Below are 22493 nucleotides of genomic sequence, written 5' to 3' on the forward strand. Positions count from 1 at the left end.
TTTAAGAGCGCTTTGCAAGACAAGCAAAATTTTCAAATACATTTTGACTTGATATACAAGTAGCCTTAAGTCACAGCGTATAAAAGAGAAGAGAGGCGCCTCTAAGTGTAGCAATATGGTTAAATTTAATGAAGGTACAACTCACATGGTTGATGATTGGAACAGGCACATCTAAGGATGCAGGCATCCGGGGTAAAGGTGTCCACATAGACCATTCTCCGCACCGCCATCTACGTCATCCCTTCCATGCTGCCCCTCGCTTTCAGATCGCTTTACTGCAGGGTGGTCTTCCTGGTCAGGATAACAGACTGGCAGCCGGCGGTACAGAAGATAGTCTATGTGGACAGCTTTACCCCGGATGCCTGCATACTTAGATGTGCCTGTTTTATTCATCAACCATGTGAGTTGCTAAATGTTGTACCTTCATTAAATGGAACCATATTGCTACACTTAGAGGTGCCTCTCTTCTCTTTGATACTCTGTAGCTCCTGCTGGATTTTGCTTCTAATCCCCTTGTGGAAGCGGCTATTTGTGGATGGACATTTTATGGTTACATAACCTATCGCAATCCTATATTCTTATATGGACTATAAACTGAAGGACTTATGAATAAATGGTTGTGAAACGAATCATCTGAGTTTCCATTATTTCTTATGGGGAAATTTGCTTTGATATATGAGTGCTTTGGATTACAAGCATGTTTCCGGAACGAATTATGCTCGCAATCCAAGGTGTATAACATGTTTGTTATTTAAAAAAAAAAATTTACAATCACTATAAATTAAGTCGCAATGAAATCGGCAGTTCAAATCACTAATGTGTGGCTTTCATATCGCAGGCAGAATTACAGAAGTGGGAATGGGTACCTGCCACAAAAAGATACTCTCCAGGAGAAAAATACACCAAACTTGTTAGAAGTGGTGGTGGGTGAGATGAGAGGAGTGGTATGTTTAATTTTTAATTGAAGTCCCACTTTAATGAACAGATAATTGTACCTGGCTTTATTTATTTTTTAACCCCCTGCACTCTAAACACATGGTACCTGTATGGTGCACTGCAGTGTCAGTGTGTTGCACATTACTGTAATTGTGCATTATCGTAATGCACAAATCTAAATGGGCCCTTAATGTTAGGATGAGTTTACACCAGTGCCAGGCTGCCAACATTTTACATTGGATGCAAAGTCATCTCTTCCTGAATATAGGGAAGGGTGTTTTGCTAATGACAAGACTGGGTGCCTCAACTTAAAGTGTTACTTAACTTACAACAGTAAAATCTGTGTTTATGCAGTAAAGCATGCTTGTAATACTCACTGTGGAACCTAACGGGTTAAACCTCTGCATCGTGCAAAAAGGTTGTTTGATCCTGTATGCACAGGTCCTCCAAAACATGTCCGATAAAACAGTTACTGGAGTCACTCTGCACATGCCCTGTTTGGTGTGTATTGCTAGAGAGTTTTTTTTTCTTAGGAGCGTGCATGTGATCAGCACAGGGCCAATCAACACTGTCCAAACAGAAAGTCAGGGGTCCTGCATCCTGATAGGACAGCCAGGGCAGTATGAAAACACCTCCTACAAGCTGTAAACAGGCACTGATAGAAGTCACAAGGCTGCTATATACGGCTGATGAGAAAAGGTATTTAGCAGTTATTTAGCCTAGGTTCACACTGCGGCCGTTTGAAATTGTGCAAGTTCAGCTGAACTCGCACGATTTCAAACAGGCATCTTAGTCTGACTTCGGGGGCGATTTCTGCACAGATGTCTATGGAAATCGAACCCATCCCCGAAAGTCGCCAAAAGTAGTACAGAAACTACTTTTGGTAGTCAGTGCGGTGCCGCACCAGTTCGGATGATGCAATCGCCGGCAACTAGCTCCGATTGGCTCAGATTAGACATGTGATGTTAAATCGGACCAATGTGAACATGGGCTTACTAAAAAAAATTAATTTCCGTGTACTGTAGAAGACCAGATATAGTGAATGCAGTGTCCTGGGCTTAGTAACACTTAAGGTCTCATGTACACGGGCATAAAAAAAAACCCCTTTTTACAGGTGTACAAAATATTTTTTTACGACATTAAAGTGATTGTAAAGTCTTTGTGTGTGTGTGTGTGTGTTTATTAAAAAAAATAAAAAAATAAAAATGTTATACTTGCCTCCTCTGTGCAATGGTTTTGCGCAGGGCAGCTTGGATCCTTCTCTTCTCGGGTCCCTCCTGTCGAGTGACCCCCCCCCCCCCCCCCCCCAGCAAGCAGCTTGCTATGGAGGCATGTGTCCATTCAGACACAGAGCTACTGTTCAGCCCCACCCCCTCTCTCCTGTTTGGCTAACTTTGACAGAAGCAGGAGCCAATGGTGCTGCTGCTGTGTCTCAGCCAATCAGGAGGGCGAGTCCAGAGGTAACGTCAAGTGTCCCAGCATGTACAATTGGTTGATAAGCGAATGGGGGGAGCAGAGTTGAGGGGGGCTGCAATGTGAATGGGGGGGGGACACATTAAGTGGGAGTCTGTAATGTGAATGAGGGGCAGAGTTATGGGGGGGGGGCAAAGGTGAGGAGGGCTGCACAGTGAATGGGAGGAGAAGAGCTCAGGGGGACTGCAATGTGAATGGGGGATCAGAGCTTATTGGGTGTTGCAATGTGAAGTCTTTTGAGTGTGAAGACCTAGACTAGGCATCAATTAATGGCTGAGGGAGGGGAGCAGAACTGAGGGAGGCTGCAATGTGAATGGGAGAAGCAGAGCCGAGGGGGGCTGCAATGTGAATGGGAGAAGCAGAGCCGAGGGGGCTGCAATGTAATAGGGGGGGCGGGGCAGAGCTGAAGGGGCTGCAATGTGAATGGGAGAAGCAGACCGGGAGGGGCGGGGGGGTAAAATGGAGGCAGAGGACATTTCTGTGGGTGGATGTGAAGGTGGGGGCAAAGAACACTAATGGGGGGGTCAGGGGACTCTAGTGTGTGTGTGTGTGTGGGGGGGGGTGATGTGACAGAGGGCAGAGGACACCACTGTCGAGGGAAAACTGTGACGTAAAAGGGGACTGAGGAAACAGATGTAAAAACAAGATTGTGATTTCTGAGGAGGGGGCTGTGATGTGAATGGTCTTAGTCATGGCACAAACAGGCGATTCATTTGGACCTCGGCTGGAAGAAAAGTTTACGGATCAGACCTCCAAAAAAAAAAAAAAAAATTCAAAACCCCTGACCTAGACACTGAGGTCAATACTATGAGGTAAATCAAATCAAGTGACTCAAATGTGATCAAATCACATGACTATATAGAGAAACCGATATGGGATTTGCAGTTACTAGAATTATGGTACTTTTTTTTTATTTTTTTTTATTTAACAGCTCATTAAAATGTTCTTCTAAACCCAAAAAACAAGCTGTATTAGTTTACAGTTCTAGCATATTGAAGCTCTGCAGACTTCCATCGTCCAGTCATGTAAAAGCAAAAAACATTTTTTCTTATTTTCATTGCATGTGTTTGGTATTCTTTGTAAAGTGATTTTTACCACATTTGCAAAGGTAAATTCCCTGGAAAAATAAACAGCCTATTTGCATTTAGTAAATCAATCCCATAGCATAGCTATTTATTCATGTAATGCAACAAAGGGTTCTTCATATCAGCCAATGATAGGACTGTACTGGACTTTCGTGAATTGATTGTCCGTTACTTAAGGAGAAACCAAAGGATAACACATCTACAACATATGAATATGTAATTAGTAATATCTTATTAAACAGATAATCCTGTATAGCAACATACTCAAAGTGCATTCACTTGGAAACATTTCACAATATGGAGCCCTGGCCAAATACAAATTATTTATGGCATCCGTTTGTGTTTGCGTGTGAATCCATACTTCCAGGAAGAGTGAAGGAGCCGCAGGGGACAGCCAAGGCACCACACCCATTCTTGATGCTCTCTCTGAATATCCTACAAAAAAGGCATAAGCAAATGATTTAAATAAAGTTTTATAATATCTACATGGATCCCTCTGAAATTGGCCACTGTGATCAAATAACCTAACTTAAGCAGAGGGGTAAGAATGACTAGTCGTCTTCTCTTAGGTGTATAGGACCTAAGGCTGACTTCAAGTATGTGTCGTAAGTAAATATCTATTCAAACTGAAAAAAAAAAAAAAATATATATATATATATGGTATGGTATACTGAGTTCAATTTGTTGTAAGATGTTGTTATATATTCCAAGCAATAAAATGCTTACATACCGGTAGTATCGAATCTCTTTTATTTATTTTTTTTATTATGAACTAAGGGGCGATTCACACTCGGCACTGCATATGAACATGCTTTTCTTTCCTGTGCAATTCACTTGCAGTTCTGTGCAGTGCAATTTCAGCCCATTTATTTTAAATGGGCTGAAATCACACCACACTGAAAACTTACTGCAACAGTATTGCATGGTACCAGGGCTTTTTTTTGCTTGGAGAATAGGTGCAGAAATTCACCCTCTATGCCTAACTCTCTGCCCCAACCATGCCCAAATCCCGCCTCATTTATGCCCAAACCCCAGCCACACCTTTCTTAAAGGAGAGAGGTACAGTGGCGCCAATAAATTGAAATAGGTTAAGGCTTAGAAATGTATATCACATAAGGTGTTTGGTTCAGGAATGTGCAAGACTCAGGAGTTCATAACACACAGGGCTCAGGAGTGAGTATTGTGCAGTTGTTAGAAGTGCGTCTCGCACAGGGTAAAAAAAGAATCAGCAAAAGGGATAGTACTTACATTCAATGATTACTTATTCAATGCAAAGCATCCCTTGTGCTCAGGAATATGAAACGTCTAGCCCTGTGTACAGAGTGCAGGGGTCAGGAATAAAACACAGAGGCCATCACACAGAATGCAGTGGTAAAGCGTAAGTAATATGCAGTGCATCATACAGAATGCAGGGGTCAGGAGTATGTAATGCAAAACTGTACTGAGTACAGCATTCAGAAGTACAATCCCAAAGCCTTTAATACGTAACAAACCGCACAGCATGCAGAGTATAGTGGTTCTGTGTAGGTAATGTACAAGGTGTTACAAAATTATCACCACTGCACCCTGCATGCTGTGCCAAACATCTTTGTCACTGAACTCTGTATGCTTTACTGTCCCTCACCAAATTTCCCTGGTCTTCCTCAAGCAAAAATCCCCCCACAAAGCTTACACCCCCAGTCCACAACTCACCTCTGCACCCCATCCACATTATCTCTGCCCCGTTCTACACCCCAATCCACAGCTTTCACCTTTGCAACCCCCCATGTTTCACCTCTGAACCCCCAGCTTCCCCCACAGCCCTCACCTCTGCACAACCTGCCCCCTCCACATCTCTTAATTTTGCACAACCTGCCTTCTGCCCTCTGCAGTTCTCATCCCAGTTCTCCTTTCTGCTAAAATCCCCTCCATCTCGACTTTTACACACACACACACACACACACACACACACACACACACACACACACACACACACACACACACACACACACACACACACACACACTCTTTTCCAGCTCTTCTCTGATCATAAATCCCTTCCCCCCAGCTCTTCTCTGATCATAAATCCCTCCCCCCCCCCAGCTCTTCTCTGATCATAAATCCCTCCCTCCCCAGCTCTTCTCTGATCATAAATCCCTCCCTCCCCAGCTCTTCTCTGATCATTAATCCCTCCCCCCAGCTCTTTTCTGATCGTAAATCCCTTCCCCCCCCCCCCCCAGCTCTTTTCTGATCATAAATCCCTTCCCCCCAGCTCTTTTCTGATCATAAATCCCTTCCCCCCCAGCTCTTTTCTGATCATAAATCCCTTCCCCCCCCAGCTCTTTTCTGATCATAAATCCCTTCCCCCCCCCAGCTCTTTTCTGATCATAAATCCCTCCCCCCCCAGCTCTTTTCTGATCATAAATCCCCCCCCCCCCAAGCTCTTCTCTGATCATAAATCACCCCCCCCCCCCCCCACACGCACGCAAACACACTTTTCCTCTCTGCACATATTCATTTTCACATATTCTCTGGAAAGCTCTCCCCCCTCTTTTTTCATTCACAGTGACAGATCCCTCACCTCTTCCGTGTTTACTGATCTCTATGGTATGTGCATGCTTTTTTTTTTTTTTTTTTTTTTTTTTTTTTCAGCACAGTACAGTGGATAGGAGAGTTTTCCCTACTGTAGCACAGAACGGAGGGGGTGCTTCGGGGCTCCTCAGCTCCGTGCTACAAAGTCTGAGTAGCGGAGGTAAAAAGGGACATTGCAGCAGCTGCTGTAGGTTGGGACCTGAAGCACTCACCAGGGCTCGAGGGCAGCAGCCCTGAATGCACAGCGCTTGGCACAGAGAAGCCAGTAGAGGAAGTGAGCTGTGCAGAAAACTTCCTCTACTGGCATCAGTGTTGCATGACAGGTTGAAGAGGAGAGGGCTGCCAGAGGTTCTGGAACGCCGGTACGGCTGAAAATATGGCCTGCATGGTACACCATACGATCTGGTGTGGGCAAACATACTGCATTTCCGTACCTTGTTTGGGGTGTCCATAACGTAATATTTACACCCACTGCAGATTGCAACCCATAATGTTCTCCATTAACAAATATCCCCTATCTGATGTTTTGGAAAACCACCAGCAAATATCCCTATTTTAATAATAACTCTATTACCTCAGTGCTTCCAAGATGGAATATCACCACATTCGCTATCCAAGTTTTTAATAAGGTTAATAAGTTAATAAGGCACCAATAAAAGCATCATGCAAAGGTAAAGCAGAACTAAGGGCAAATCCTCCTTTTTTTTTTTTCCCCATTTTTGATGGAGTAAAGGAAGGTTTTTACCCCTGTAAAGTTTATTTTTTACCATCCGTGTCCCATTTGTCCCTTTACTTCCTCTCCCATAGCCAAAACAGGAAGTGAGAGGAAATCCCTCTACAGGGAGAGAATCCCAGGGTGTCACCAGAACATCATTGGAAGATCCCCTCTATTCCTGTTCTGAATACTATCTAACATTTGGAATTTTCTTTTAATAGTATCACTGTTATGGGCCATACACACTATAAGATTTTCTGAAGACTTTTTCCTTTAGACTTAAAACCATATAATATGAGGTCAAACCTAAACACTTTTAATTTGTATGCAGTCAGGCAGGCCCTTGCACTACATAGAAAAGGTAAATCTGAAGGGAATCTAACCACAAAAGTTGGATAGTGTGTATCCAGCTTTAGTGATCGTAAACCAAGCAAATGGAGAGGGTGAATCTCTCTAACAGGGGCATACATGACAATAAAACCCTGATAGGCATTGTAATCCCCCTCTATTAGAGATGGCCTTGCGGTTCACCCGGCGGTCGGTTTGCGGCAAACTTTGCTCGTTCGCTGTCCGCCGATCATGTGAACATATGGCAATGATCGGGACGGCCATATTCTTTTACATTGTAAAGAACTTTGACCCATGACACATCCATCAGGTGGTACAGGAAAGTCAATTGAGACATTTCAGCACATGGACATACCCCCTACCTTATAAATAGACCTGATCTGGCTGCCATTTTACATTCTGCTTTTTGTCAGTGTAGGGAGAGGTTTGCTGTGTGGAGCAGGGACAGATTGCTAGTGACACAGATCGCTCGGTAATAGGTCCACAAAAGTCCTTTCAACGACTGGTATAGGTGTACTAGTTTGGTGTGCAGTATATAAGGATGTAATATACTTTATACTTTCTAACATAGAAAGCATATTATAGTGTATTTGGGTAGTGCAGAAATGTTGCCTCTTTCGCTGCGTTAACTCGTGATAAACCAGTGGCCCCTCAAAACGACAGATTGAAGCGGGGTGTTATATACCTTCTTCCACATATACTGCGCTTCTTTAGAGACTTTTGTCACAGGGTAATTTAAAAAAAATGACAGGCAGAGGAAGAGGGCAGGCCCTTACGCAGGGGTGGTAGGGGTAGGGCAGGAGCCAAAGTGGGAAGCTGCAGAAGGTGCGTTTGATTTACGTCAAAGGACGCACCAGACTTGGTTGAGTGGCTCACTCAGCCTTCCTCTTCTGCACCCTCCTCCTCTCTATCTGCACCCTCTTCACTCTCTGCTGTGTGCACCCGCTAAGACACCACCACCATATACCCTCTGCTTGAGTCACAGGAATTATTTTCCGATCCATCACAAGACATTTGCGATGCGCAGCCATTGTTGGCATCAGATTAGGAAGAGGAGGTAGCAACAACCGCCACTCAGCAGTCTGATGACAGTATCCAGATCAGCCCAAGGAGGTTGGTCCCCGCTGTTGCTGTCTACTCCCGAGATCCTAAATGTAGGTGGTGGGGAAGGTGACGTCGATGACGTGTCTATGGATGTCAAGTGGGTGCCCACAAGAGAGGAAGAGGGGAGTTCAGAGGGAGAGATGGACCAGCAGATAGGGAGGAGAAGCAGGCCAAACTTACATTGCACAGGAGGGACAAACCAGACTGGTAATGTACCGGGAGCAAGCCATCAACCATGTACGGTCACATCTGGCGGCGCTCCCAGGATGCCGGAACATGGCTCCGCAGTGTGGGCTTTTTTTAACCTGTCCGCTGCTGACAATAGTGTTGCCATCTGCAGCCTTTGCAGTCAACGCATAAGTCGTGGTAAGCCCAACACCTGGACTCCCATCACCGAGCCCAGTGGGAGCAATGCTGTCAGAACCCACAAAGCCACACTCCAGGCTCTCACTGTCCAGCCTCCTCTCCTTGTCCTCTCTCCTCACACTTTCCTCCACTCCACCTTCCATCATGCCATCCTCGCGTTATTCTGGAAAAAGGCAGGCTTCCGTGGCCCAAATTTTGGAGCGTAAAAAAAATGATGACTCCGGATAACCCACTTGACCAATGGTTGACCGATGGCTTGTCAGAACTGATAGCCCGTCAACTACTGCCATATAAACTGGTGGACTCTGAGGCCTTTCAAAAATTTGTGGCCATTGGAACACCACAATGGAAGGTCCCAGGAAGGAAATATTTCTACCAGAAGGGCATCCCAGAGCTATATGGCCATGCCTCTTCTTCTCCTCCTCCATCCTCCCTCTCCTCCTCGGCTGACTCCTCCTTTTCCGCTGCTACTGTCTCTTCCGCTGCGCCGCCCAAGATCCCCAGAACCTATTCAACATGCCAGGTGAGACGTTGTCATGCTGTTCTGCGTCTGTTGTGCTTGGAAGCCAAGAGCCACACTGGTCCTGCACTCCTTTCAGCTTTGCATTCACAGGCAGATCAGTGGCTAACACCGCTCAATTTGACAGTTGGTAAAGTGTGCCAATCTGCTAATGGCGCTGAAACAGGGCAAAATTACACACGTGCCATGCATGGCACACGTCCTGAACTTGCCCGTCAGACATTTTTATTGTGACTGCCCAACGCAATGGGAACTCAACCTTGTATATGCTTGATAGGCTGCTCCAGCATAAACGTGCAGTTAACGACTACCTGTACGAACTCTGCAGCAGGACAGGTTCTGTGGAGCTTGGGTTTTTTTCACCACGCCAGTGGCTGCTCATGCAGACTTCTGCGGCCATTTATTGAGATCACCAAACTGGTCAGCCGCAGCCAGGGTGCCATCAGTGACATCGTACCTTACACCATCGTACCTTACATCGTACCTTCTGGAGCGTGCATTGCGTTGTGTCATTGATCAAGCCGTAAAGGAGCAGGAAGATGAGGAAGTAGCAATGCTGGATGAATTCCCGGGGGGGGCTACTCCATATGAGACAAGTCAACAACAGGAGTCTGAAGAGGAGTCTGAGAAGGATGGTGCCGGGGTGGATGAGGAGGAGCAAGAAGAGCATGCTTTAAACCTTTCTGGAATCCCTGGTGTTGTCCGTGGATGGGGGGAGGAGAACAAAGACGACATTATCCTGAATGATGAGCAGTAGCCAGGCCACTACACCACTTCCAGTTTAGTGCAAATGGGGGGCCTTCATGCTCCAGTGTTTTTAAGAGGGACCCCGTATAAAAATCATAAAGGGCAAGGACCTGTACTGGGTGACAACGACCCCCGGTACAAACAAAAAATGTCAGAAATGTTACCACCATCAGAGGGCTGTCAGAATGCAGCACTTCCAGGCCTTGCTTCGGGAAATGCTGCATTCTGCTTTTGCGTGCGCTGGCAGAGTAATTTTTCACTCACAGAGAAACCGTTGCGGGTAGCAATCCAACAGCACCTGCAAGAAGAGGGCGGTTTGAAGATGTGTTGGTCACTTCTGATATGAGATCATTCTTTCAGCCGACCCATCCATAGCTGTCCTCCGGATCCAGCATCAGGGAATGCCTAGACCGACAGGTGTCCGACTACATCGGGTTAACGGCCGATGTGGTCGCTCTGAGAAGTGATGAACTACTGGATGGGCAGGCTTGACCTCTGGCCAGAGCTTTCAGAATTTGCAATGAACTGTTGGCTTGCCCCTCGTCCAGTGTCCTGTCCGAAAGGACTTTCAGTGCAGCAGGGGGGGATCGTGACCAATAAGCACACTCGCCTAGCTCACGACAGTGTTGACTACCTCACATATATAAAAATGAAGAGACATCGATCTCGGAGGAATTCAACACATGTCACCAGTAGACCATGTTTGATTCAAATTCCTCATGACAGCCCACAAATATCCGCCACCACCCATAACAATTCATGGTCCTGGTCTTAGGTAAATACAGCGGCATGAAAGGCCTTTTATGTCCGTTGAATGCCTAATTTTTGGGGCCTGTACTGGCCAACACTTATTTATCCTGTGAATGCCTAATGTACCTCCAGCCACAGAATATCAAGTTCTTTGCTGTCAGGTGAACGCCTGTTGGCTAATTTTTGGGGCCTGTAATAAATTTTGGCTGGAAAAAAAAAAAAAAAGTTTATGGCAACTTTACCAATAGCAATACTTCTTCTGGTATGTCAGTGTCCATGTTTGTGGGACTATGTGTGCACAGCTAGTAAGTATTTTGTGGCTGCAAATATGACCTGGAGGTTTTTAATGTTCGCCTGCCATTAAAGCGAATGGGGTCCGCCAAGAACATTTTGAGAAAGTTCATGGATGGCGTTCGCGAACCACCCCGTCCGATGTTCGTCCACTACTCTCTATTCTATCCAAAGTTAAAAAAAATAAAGGTTTTGCCTTTAGTTATACTTTGCATTGTCATGCGTTCAACACCAATTCTCAGTTCAAATAATGTGTTTTAAGAGTTGCCTGAATACTTTCTTACTGCATACAGGTAACATTTTTTAAAGGGTAGTTGTGTCCTAGGCTCAGGGTCCCCCTCAGAAAATTCCTCAAGTCATCAGAGAGAAGCATGGAGACAAAGAGGAAGCAACCCCTTGTCTCCCGCTTTGTACAAGTCACCACACCTTAGGCATGCTGCTGATGTCATTACATGCAGGGACAACATCTGATGGATAAAGGGGATCGCGTAGGATCCACCAAACATAGCCCAAGGTTGCATTTGTGCCTGAAGAGGAAGTGGCGAGCACAGAAATTCTGGCCTGTGAGGGAGGTTATCCAGTGGACAATCCACCTAAAAGGGACACCGTCAACTACCAGACTTCATAAGTTCTGCTTCTTTTCCTTCACCTGCACCAGCTCCCTCTCCAGCAGTTTTACAGTTGGAGAGCTGGGACTCTGATGACTCGGGTGCTGCATCTGGCAATCCGAGGTCCTGTCTTATAGCTCCTATATGGGAGCCTAATGCTTATTTACCTCCTGGTGATGGTTGTGGAAAAGGATTCAATCACCTTTTGCGGTTGCAGAGGTAGCTGACTAGACTTGTCCGAGATGATGATGGGTATTTTTTTTTCCTCCTGTGCCCAATTGATCGGTAAAGACCAGACGTTTTTAGTAGGTGCATCTGGGAACATTAACGGGTCCTGGAGATTTATAAAATGTTGGCTGTCAGCTTCAAAGGAACCCTCCTTCACTCTATATACAAAACTAAAAAATACATTTTTGCTTTATCTCTACTTTAACTGAGCATTAATTAGGGTTTAAGAAGTAAACCATGTTTCTTTTCGTACATCACGGGACACAGAGCCATAATCATAACATATGGGTTATATAGGCCACCTACAGGTGAAGGACACTGACAACCAATCAGAATTGATGACCCCCCTATATAGCCCCTCCCACACAGGAAGTACCTCAGTTTTTTTCGCCAGTGGCTTATGTCAACCATCAAGGAGGCACAAGGAGTCTTGCAGCCCAGAAAGAGGTGGAAATCATCCTGTCCTGGGCAGAGAAGTTTGTTCCATGCCTGACAGCAGTATTCATTCCGGGAATAGAGCACTGGCAGGCAGATTACTTGAGCCATCAACAGATGTCTCCGGGGGAATGGTCCTTATATTCCGAGATTTTTCAATTGATTTGCCTACGCTGGGGGGTCCCAGACGTAGATCTGTTGGCATCCAGGTTCAACAACAAATTGGAGAGATTTGTGTCCAGGACCAGGGATCCACTCGCAGTCGGAGCGGATGCTTTGACTCCTTGGGAGGAGTATTCCCTGATCTATGCCTTTCCTTTGGTACAGCTGATATCGCGTCTGTTGCGCAGGATCCAGCTGGAGGGGAAACCAGTAATTCTGATAGCCCCAGCTTGGCCGAGGAGAATTTATGCACCAATCCAGAAGTTGGCAGTGACGAGGCCCTGGGTCCTTCCACTGCAACCGGACTTTCTTTCTCAAGGCATGATATTCCACCCTGCTGTACAGTTGCTAAATTTGACGGCTTGGTTATTGAAGCCTTAATCTTGAAAGAGCAGGGTGTGTCTGGCCCCACAGTTCATACTCTGATAACCCCAGGAAGCCAGTCTCTAGAAATATTTATTACAGGGTCTGGAAGTCCTACATTGCCTGGTGTGAAGCCAGGAAATGGCATGCCCACACATATATCATCGGGAGAATTCTATCCTTACTGCAAGCAGGGGTAAATGTGAAATTAGCCCTGAGCACAATTAAAGGGCAGGTTTCAGCTTTATCGGTCTTTTTCCAGAAACCAATCGCTTCCCATTCGTTGGTGCAAACCTTCATCCGGGGAATAGTACATTTGCTTCCTCCAGTGAAGCCACCATTGTGTTCTTGGGACTTAAATTTGGTGTTGGCAGTTTTGCAAAAACAGCCTTTTGAACCTCTGCGGCAGGTTCACCTGGTTCTTTTGACCAAGAAACTGGTCTTTTTGATTGCGATAACTTTGGCTAGAAGGGTATCGAACTAGCAGCTCTTTTTTTTGTAAAGAGCCATTCTTGATATTTTATCAAGATAGGGTGATTTTACATCCTCACCCAGATTTTTTGCCCAAGGTAGTGTCCGCCTTTCATTTAAATCAGGACATTATACTACCTTCATTTTTTCCAGATCCTCACTCAGAGGAGGAAAAGTTATTGCATTCCCTTGATGTAATGCATGCACTTAAATCTTATTTACAGGAAACGGCTCATATTCATAAAACCGAGAGCTTGTTTGTGCTGCCAGCAGGCCCCAGGAAGGGGTTAGCAGCATCTAAATCTATGATTTCCTGTTGGATTCGTCAGGTTATTACCCAGGCGTATGGTTTAGTAGGAAATGTTCCACCTTTTTCCTGTAAAGGCCCAATCTACCAGAGGAGTAGGTGCCTCTTGGGCACATCGCCATCAAGCCTCTATGGCTCAAATTTGCAAGGCCGCAACTTGGTCGTCGGTGCATACGTTCACTCGTTTCTATAGAGTGGATGTTGGGACCCAGGAGGAGTCTGCTTTGGCCGCAGTGTACTGCAGGCAGTGGTGTAATCCTTCGGTTAAGGGTCAGATAGCGATATTGTTTTGGTGTTCCCCCCCCCCCCCCTCCTGCATTGCTTTGGGACGTCCCATATGTTATGATTATGGCTCTGTGGCTCTGTGTCCCGTGATGTACGAAAAGAAAAATTGATTTTTAATACAACTTACCTGTAAAATCAATTTCTTGAAGTACATCACGGGACACAGAGGTCCCTCCCCTCTTCTATGGGGTCTTTTATTGCTTGCTACAAAACTGAGGTACTTCCTGTGTGGGAGGGGCTATATAGGGGGTCATCAATTCTGATTGGTTGCCAGTGTCCTTCACCTGTAGGTGGCCTATATAACCCATATGTTATGATTATGGATCTGTGTCCCGTGATGTACTTCAAGAAATGGATTTTACAGGTAAGTTGTATTTAAAAATCCATTTTTTTTTCCTAATTTCATTTTTTTTTTTTACTTGCAAAAGTTGCTTAACCTACATCTTATGGTGATCAAAGGTTACCCTTTTTTTACATCTTTATATGAATACAACCAAGTAAAATGTCATGTAATAAGGTTGCATTGTATATATAAACCATTAATTATGGCTGTTATACACAGCAATTCCTGGCTGTTACTTTGACTTTTGGGAATTGCCAACAAGAGTGACAGGAATAGTGGCAGCATGGGGAGAGAAGTTGTGAAAAATGTGCTCTTCATGAAGGACAACTAGATCTTAAATGTTGGGTTTTTTACAAATAGGGATATACATACATTGTAATTTAAAAATAAGGAAGGGGATATCCTAAAAGTAGGGACAGGGGAAGAAAGGAGAACTATAATCTACCATGCACACTCTACACCCTGCAGGAGGAGTCTTAAGGAGTGATTGGCATTCGTCAGAGTAGCCAACAGCTGACTAAATACTACAAAAAACAGGGGGTCATTGGGATGTACAAGAGGAGGAGGGAAAGTATCTTGCAGTGCAGGGAGCCCAGGAGCAATAAGTCTCTAGAAGCACTGAATATACTTTGGACCTCTTAGTACCAACTGAGCATCGTTTAAATGCCACAGCCTACCTGAGTATTGTTGCGGACCATGTTCATCCCTTTATGACTACAGTGTATCCATCTTCTGATGGCTACTTCCAGCAGGATAATGCACCATGGCACGAAGCTCAAATCATCCCAAACTGGTTTCCTGAACAGGACCATGAGTTCACTGTACTCCAATGGCCTCCACAGTCACCAGATCTCAATCCAATAGAGCAACTTTGGGATGTGGTGGAACAGGTAATTCGCACCATGGGTGTGCAGCTGACAAATCTGCAGCAACTTCATAATGCTAGCGTGTCAATATGGACCAAAATCTCTGAGGAATGTTTCCAACACCTTGTTGAATCTATGCCAGGAAGAATTAAGGCAGTTCTGAAGGAAAAAGGGGATCCAATCTGGTACTAGCAAGGTGTACCTAATAAAGTGGCAGGTTAGTGAATATGAGGCAAAAGCCCTGGTTGTCCACTAAGGCAATGGCAGCCAGTCATTGCCTCTGCCCCACGCAGACCTTCCATTTTTTTTTTTTTTTTTTTGCCATTAGTTGGAGATGTAGATGCTGGTTCAGGAGTCCAAACATTCATATCCTCTGCTTGAAATGTATTTACATTATCCTTTTAGTGTGTAATTTACATCTGTCAGATATGTCTTTAATATTTTCTATTGAGTTTGAAATTTAGCCGTAATTTAAAATCCTATAGAGTACAAGAGTAGAATTAATATAGAACTGTATGCCTAACAATTTTCAAACTGATATTGAATATAGTGTTACCTTCTTTTACAGCAAAGCCTCAGAAGAAGTTACTACTTCTAGATGTGGACTGTGGTACTGATGATGCCCAGGCTATTATGATGGCAACAGCCTCTCCAAATGTTAAAATTTTGGGAATTACGTGTGTAGGCGGAAATACTGGATTGGAAAATGTGTGCAAGAATGTTCTACGTGTCCTCAAAATTTGTGACCGATTAGATGTAAGTAACAGTTATGTTTGCATATTATAAATAGTTTTTTTTGCTGTAGTCTGTATCTACTGTTGTGCTAATAGGGTGTTAAGTTTTAATTTTTGCATTAAAGAAGAGTTATCCCTATTTTTATACATTATCTAGTTCCCCATGGGACAAAGTACATGCAGCACTTTGCCCCATCTTCCTAGGTGCCCTGTAAAACTAACTGCAATGTTGGACAGGTTGCCCTTTGCACATGGTTGCCCAACAGCTAGCAAGGGAATGGCTGCTTTGATAGCCAGCACCTGTGCAAAACTGGCACATCCCCTCTGCATTCCTCTTGCTGGTGCTTGCTTTGGGCAAGTGTTAGAAGCCGAAAGCAGGCGCTGGCTTTCAAGAGCAGCCGTCTATTGCAGCTAGTGTTACAGGGCACCTGGGAAGATGGGACAAAGTATAACATGTACACTACTATGTCAAAAGGGGGGTTGAAACCTCCCCCCCCCCCCCCCCGAGCATCAGTGTACAATATACATGTGCCGCACTAGGCTCTAATATATTGTTGTTTTAATGCTGCTGCCTGCTGTTACTCCACCTGACCACCTGGAGCGCCGCCCGGGCTGTAGGCTTGGCTTGGGATGAGGGAGGCGCTGGCTGACAGTGCTCTCGTCTGTCTGCTCTGCCTCCACACCTCCTCTCTAGTCCAGACTGAGACTCCAGAGTCTTGACTTGTCCAGCCAGTTACATAAGCTTCCAGGAGAACAGCAGCGCTGAGAGCAGAGTGGAGGGAGCGGGCAGCACCTATCTCGCCCAATGACACATATGATCGGCTCCTCTTCTCTTCGAGCTGCCACTTCCTGCCTTTGGGGAAGGAGCTGCCTGAGCCTGAGTGCTGTTAGCTCAGCTGAGCCTGCCTGCTTGCCAGTACCATGAGGAAGGATCATCTCAATTTTCGCTGAAGTGCTGCTGTGCTGGAGTTTGGACCTTAACCTCAGGAGGACAAGTCGCCAACAACCACCAGGTCTCTCTCTCTTTCTCTCTTTCTCTCTTTCTCTCCTTTCATGTTTGCAATGCATACCTCAGTCTCAACATTAGGGTGTAAGGTTGATTATCTCTTACAAAAGCCAATCCTGCCATTCTGAATAGAAGCACAGTGGGCAGGATGGATTTTTTTTCTTTGCTCTAGTGTTATCTATTTTATGACAAAGATTGGCTCTGAAAAAAAGGAAGGCGACCTACAAATGAACAGGCTCTCTTCCCATGTGTGTGCTATCTGCACATTCACATAACAGTGGGGACATTCTGATATTTCCCTTAGCTGTATGGAGTGCTGTGCTACTACATTTGAATGCTGCCCTGAAGGTTATTAATCCATATTTAAATGTATGCTGCTAGCTTGCTACATTGTAGTCCTGCTGAGGAAGTTGTTGATCCTTTCCATGCAATGCTAGGCCTACTGGTTTGATTGAGGTGCTGAGTCTTCTATAATTGCTGTTGTGTTAGCCTGCTAGGCCCTGACTGTTCACATGTAGCATTTTGGGATTATTGGCAGAATATTCCTGTGATTACGCCTTCCGCCACACCCAGATTCCAATCCAAAGCGCACGGCAATGCTGGCAAAACGTAGCACTTATGTTTGTGTCCTAGTCCATTTTTAGTGACACCAAAATTTGGTGTGGTTTTGCTGTGATTGTTGAGCGATTTATCACACAAGGATCCAAAACCACACCATGTTTTGGTGCCACTAAAAATGAAAGGCACACGTGCTGCGTTTTGCCAGCATTGCAGTGTGATTTGGAATTGCAGGCAGAATCGCAGGTATACTGCCAGCCCATGATCCCAAATCGCTACATGTGAACAGGGCCTTAATGACATCGACTAAGGTTGGGCTGAGTTTTCCATTGCTGTTGTGATACTCTTGTGTTTTCCGGGTACACCGCATTCTAAGTATCATCTTCTCTTTTTCTGTATTATTGACTCTGCGGTGTCTGAAAAGTACCACTTCTTCTCTTGTCCTGTATGCCTGTTTAACAAAAAATCAGTGTGTGCTTTGCTGCTTCCTTCCACAAAATGGTGCCCTTTGCATCTGCCCAGTAAAGATCCCAAATTGCTACATGTGACAAGTCAGGGCTGAATAGGCTAACACAACAGCAATTATGGAGGCCCCTGCCTCAATGTATTTTATAGGTACAAGGAAGCCCAGGTTTTGTTTAACCATGTCTCTTAGACCCTCCTACTCTGTTTTGCCACACCCAGTTCTTTGCTGCATAGCAAGCCGCAAGTCACTTCCTCCCTGTGTTGGCCCTCATTCTCAGAAGCTCGGAAGTTGTGAGATGTTCTGTAATAAAAAAAAAAATAAATAAATTACACTTCCCAAATGGCAGTAGCTCAGCACAAGATATTTTATGTTTTTGCCTTTTGTGATTAGCAAATGTTAGTATACTAAAGTTTTTGTATCTACCTAAAGCATCAAAGCATTCTAGGTTGGTGACTTTATAAAGATGCATGATTGAGAGAGAAGAATTCAAATTTAGTTACTAGCTAAAAACCTAAATCCAACAACTATGCAACATAATTTCTTTAATTATACTGCGGCGGGGCGCCATGTGCAGGCAATAACATATACATGATTATGCCTGCTCGGGGTTAGGAGTGCCCACCACCACGCTCCTCCTGTGACAGACACAGTGGATTACAGCTATCGGTAATTGGTAACTGGACATCATTGGATCGATATGATTGGTATTTGCAATCACATGATAGCATGTAAAAAAAAAAAAGAAAAAAAAAAAAAAAACTGTCATGAATAGCTTTCCATTCATAAAAGGCATTTTGATCTGTGATTAGCCCACAGCAAGCACAGGATACCTGGCCCATGTGATAGTTGTAGCCAATCACAGAGCACAACCAAAAGCAAGCTGCTTCTTCATGACAGCTAAAACCATTACTTTCTTCACTCTAAAAGCAATAACGGTGTAAAAAAAAAAGTTTTAAAAAAAAATTCATGATCACCCCCCTGAGTAGTACAGTATCACTATGGTGATGCTGGGCTGCTCTGACAGGATGTAAAAAAAAAAAAAAAAATCAGTTTAAAAAATGTAAACATTTTAATTATTTTACATACCAGTCAGTATACCTGATTGCCACCACACCAGTAATATGATGACTCTGTACTGCCTTGGTGACAGTATGTAATAAAAAAAACAAAAAAAAAAAACGCACATTTTATTTAACTTATTTTCCAAATAATTGTGACAAATTACAACTTCAAAAAACTCGGCATGCCTCTTGGTAAATACCTCAGACTATCTACTTTGGGTCACAGTATCTACATTTTAAAAAGGGGTAATTTAAGTGGCATTTGTACTGTCCTGGCAATTTAGGGCCTCAAGAAATGCAAAAGCCAGTACATAAGGATGGATCAATTTTCACCTTTCACACAAACCAATTACTATACACTTCTTGAGATTTTTGTTTACTAAATACATGTAGCAGAATACATTTTGGCATAAATTGATGAAGCAATTTGACTTTATTGTGTATATATTTTATTTATGATTTATTAAATATTTTGTGTATTTAAATATTGAATATAAATACATTAAATATTGTATATAAATATTGTGTATATATTTAACTGAAGTAGAAAATATATATATATTTTTTTTTTTTCAAAAATGTCTTTTTTTTACATTTTTTTTTTTAAAAAAAAAAAGTGTGATCAAATACCACCAAAAGGTTCTTCAAGTGGTTACCAATAGGTAGATATGATAAACATTTTGATGTTTTAAAAATGACACTTTTCTTTTCTATTTCATGTCCAGCGGTCATTAGGACCAGGTCATTAGTCACCCAGTCCAGGTTCAGCAGTGTCGCCAAGCATCAGTTAACTCTATACCTAATTTTGCATATCAAAATAGTTTTTGTGTTTTAAGAACATAGAAGAACTTTATTTAACTGCTTTTTTTTTTTTTTTTTTTTTTGGCTGTAAAATGTGCAAAATTATTACAAGTACGTATTTTCCCTATATCATTTTTTTTTTTTTTCTTTTCTTCATGCCAGTGTTCTGCATGCTGCTAGGTGCCAGTGTTTTATTTATTTTTTTTTTTTTTTCTGCAGGCTGGAGGCTTTTATTTATTTATTATATGTTTCCAGCCTGTATGTTCTCAATAGGTCATTGCTGACGTAGTGATCACATATTTAGGAGCCTCTGATTCACTCCCAATCATCAGTGGGGACTCAAACAATCGGGTATGGCTGGGATTGAGAGCCAGCACCCCTCAAAGGGTCAGCTGTCATCAGTGGGGACTCAAACAATCGGGTATGGCTGGGATTGAGAGCCAGCACCCCTCAAAGGGTCAGCTGTTGGCTTGCAACCTCTGTACAGGGCAATGGAGGCCCCAAACATGTTTCACAGCTGCTGCCGAGGGTGTGCATGTTCAATAAATTGAATAGCTTAGATCAGCAATTATGCTACAGTTATAATTATGTATTGTACAGTATATAGTGTCTGTCACCCTCCCACCCACTCCTCTAAAGCTTTGGGTGTAACACTACTTCTTCCAAGAAACAGAAAATAGAAAGAACTGGCTTTGCCTACACTGTTAATTTTCAGATACTTACCTATAATTACATTTGTACATACTTTATTTAGGTCAAGTACAACATTATGGTAATTATACTGATTCTAAAAATAATGTAAGCCTATATTCCTTATTTTATATGGTTTATATCAGGGGTCAGCAACCTGTAGATTGTGATCTACTAATAGATCGCAGCCAGGTGAAAAGGTAGATCGCGGTCTGGGCTTGCTGACCTCGCCATTTCAGAGCATCACACATAGTGCAATGCAGAATGACTACTTTTAAAGTTGGAGTTGTAGTAGGGAGCAAGAGCTGCATAAGCTGATGTCTCCTCTGTAGTGCTGGCTCCTGTTCCGTACAGAGTGATACCCAGTGACGCTAAGGGGGGGGCACCAGCCCTCCTGTAGGGGGCCTGGACACACAGGGGGCCCCAACAGCATGGAGAATCAGTGCAGTCGGGTGGAGGGGCAATTACAGAAAGAAGCCCTGTGCGGCTCTCTGCAGCAGCTAAAAAAAAGCCAGTTTCTCCCCCTCCTGCCAGCTTTCGGCTGCTGCCGGGAGAGACACAGACACAGGGCATCGTTCCTGTAATTGCTTCTCCGACACTGATCCCCCTCCCTGTTCTGCCTGCTTCTGACTCCCCCCAACCCCCCCACCTTCTTGTGTGCCTCCCTTTCACTATGTGTGTGTGTGTGTGTGTGTGTATGTATATATGTGTATATATAATAAATTTTAATTGTAAAAAAACGATTAAAAAGGGCAAATTCACACAGGTTCTCTGTTATGTTTGTGTCCGCTAATAATGATTTTAGTGAAAATATTGTCTTGATATATTCGAGGGGAAGGCCCTGCCAAGGTAGGCTGTATGGGGCCCCCTGATTTCTAGCAGCAGTCCTGGTGATACCAACTGCATTCCACCTCATATTCAGGCTAGCGGTCTCCAGGGTTTTGCTGGCAGCAGGAAAGATCTTCAGGTCAGCGTGAAGCAATACACTGGGCATAATATTGGGCTGCTTTCACACTGATGAGCTGCTGGTTACCCACACCGCGGGTGTAGTGCAGTGTACATGCAGCTTTCCTGTGGGTTTGCTGCGCTTAGGCATAGACTTTTATTATGTCCTGCTTGAATGCAGGAGTTTTGGTGTGCTTTTAGAGTGCACCACACCGGCAGGATATAATAGTCTATGGCAAAGTGCAGCTAACCCAGAAAAGTAGCAAATTTACTGCGGTACCGCAGCACATTTAGTGTGAAAGCAGCCTTTATAGCGGGCTCAGAACTGTAAGGGTTCATTTACATTTGCCGCTGGGGGGGGGGGGGAGGGGTGTTAAAATCCCATAGTTAAGACATGTTTTTTTTTTACCACCCCAACCGCACCCCATTTAGCTGTAGTGGCCAGGGGTGTACACATGCCGCAACAGGAGATATATGCCCTGTCATGGTTGCTGGGTGTAGCACCTGCCAAGCATGGCCACTCTGCAAGTACCCTGCACTCCCACCAAAAGCAACAGGGGATATAATTTGCGCTGCGGCATGTGTACACCTTTTTGGCTGCTGCCTCAACAGCTAAAGGGGGTAGGGATTGGGGGGCGATAAACTTAACCGCAGGGATTTTACTAGCCTCCCAACTTTAGGTATGAACAAGCTCGAAGGGTGCTGCTGTGGAATGCAAGTGCCGGTTCACACATATGTGATGTCAGCGTACTACTCTGCAAATCACATGCGTTGTCTGTGCATTGTGAATTCAGCCATATAAATTGTATGGCTGCATTCGCATCGCATTCAGACCAAAGTCACACAAGACCCTTTTTTTGGTCCGCACCAGAATCGGATCACATGGGTGTTCACACCTATGCGATCCGATTACTGTCCGAACTGACAGTTCGCACTGCGATATGCGAACTGATCTGGGGGGGTGTCATTAACTTTTTGTATCGACACCCCCAGCGATTCGCATATGGCTGTGTTAACTGCCTGTGAGTCAGCAAGTCTAGAGTGATGTGGGAACCTGCAGTGGATTCGCAGGGTTCCTGCATTGCATAATTGTGAGCACTAAGGGCTCCTTCACAAGTGCAGCAAGACACTGCTGCTCCTCTGAAATGCATCGGAGTGTGTTTGACAGGTGATGTGTAGGCAATGTGTTGCCCATGATTCCCGTGCAATGCAGGCGATTGCGACATGGTAGTACCGCAATTAGAAGTTTAAATCCAGT

General features: G+C 44.3%; 1 protein-coding gene across 1 annotated transcript in view; it reads left to right on the forward strand.

The window, feature by feature from the left end:
* LOC309556027 (inosine-uridine preferring nucleoside hydrolase-like) overlaps nucleotides 1-22493 on the forward strand; it is an 88578-nt gene that overhangs the window by 1474 nt on the left and 64611 nt on the right. The window contains exon 2 of the mRNA XM_082258294.1: nucleotides 15543-15730. Coding sequence (XP_082114420.1) covers nucleotides 15543-15730 — 188 coding nt within the window. The remainder of the gene's footprint in view (nucleotides 1-15542; nucleotides 15731-22493) is intronic.

Source organism: Pelophylax lessonae (assembly GCF_965119305.1).
Source record: "Pelophylax lessonae genome assembly, chromosome: 5".
NCBI lineage: Eukaryota > Metazoa > Chordata > Amphibia > Anura > Ranidae > Pelophylax > Pelophylax lessonae.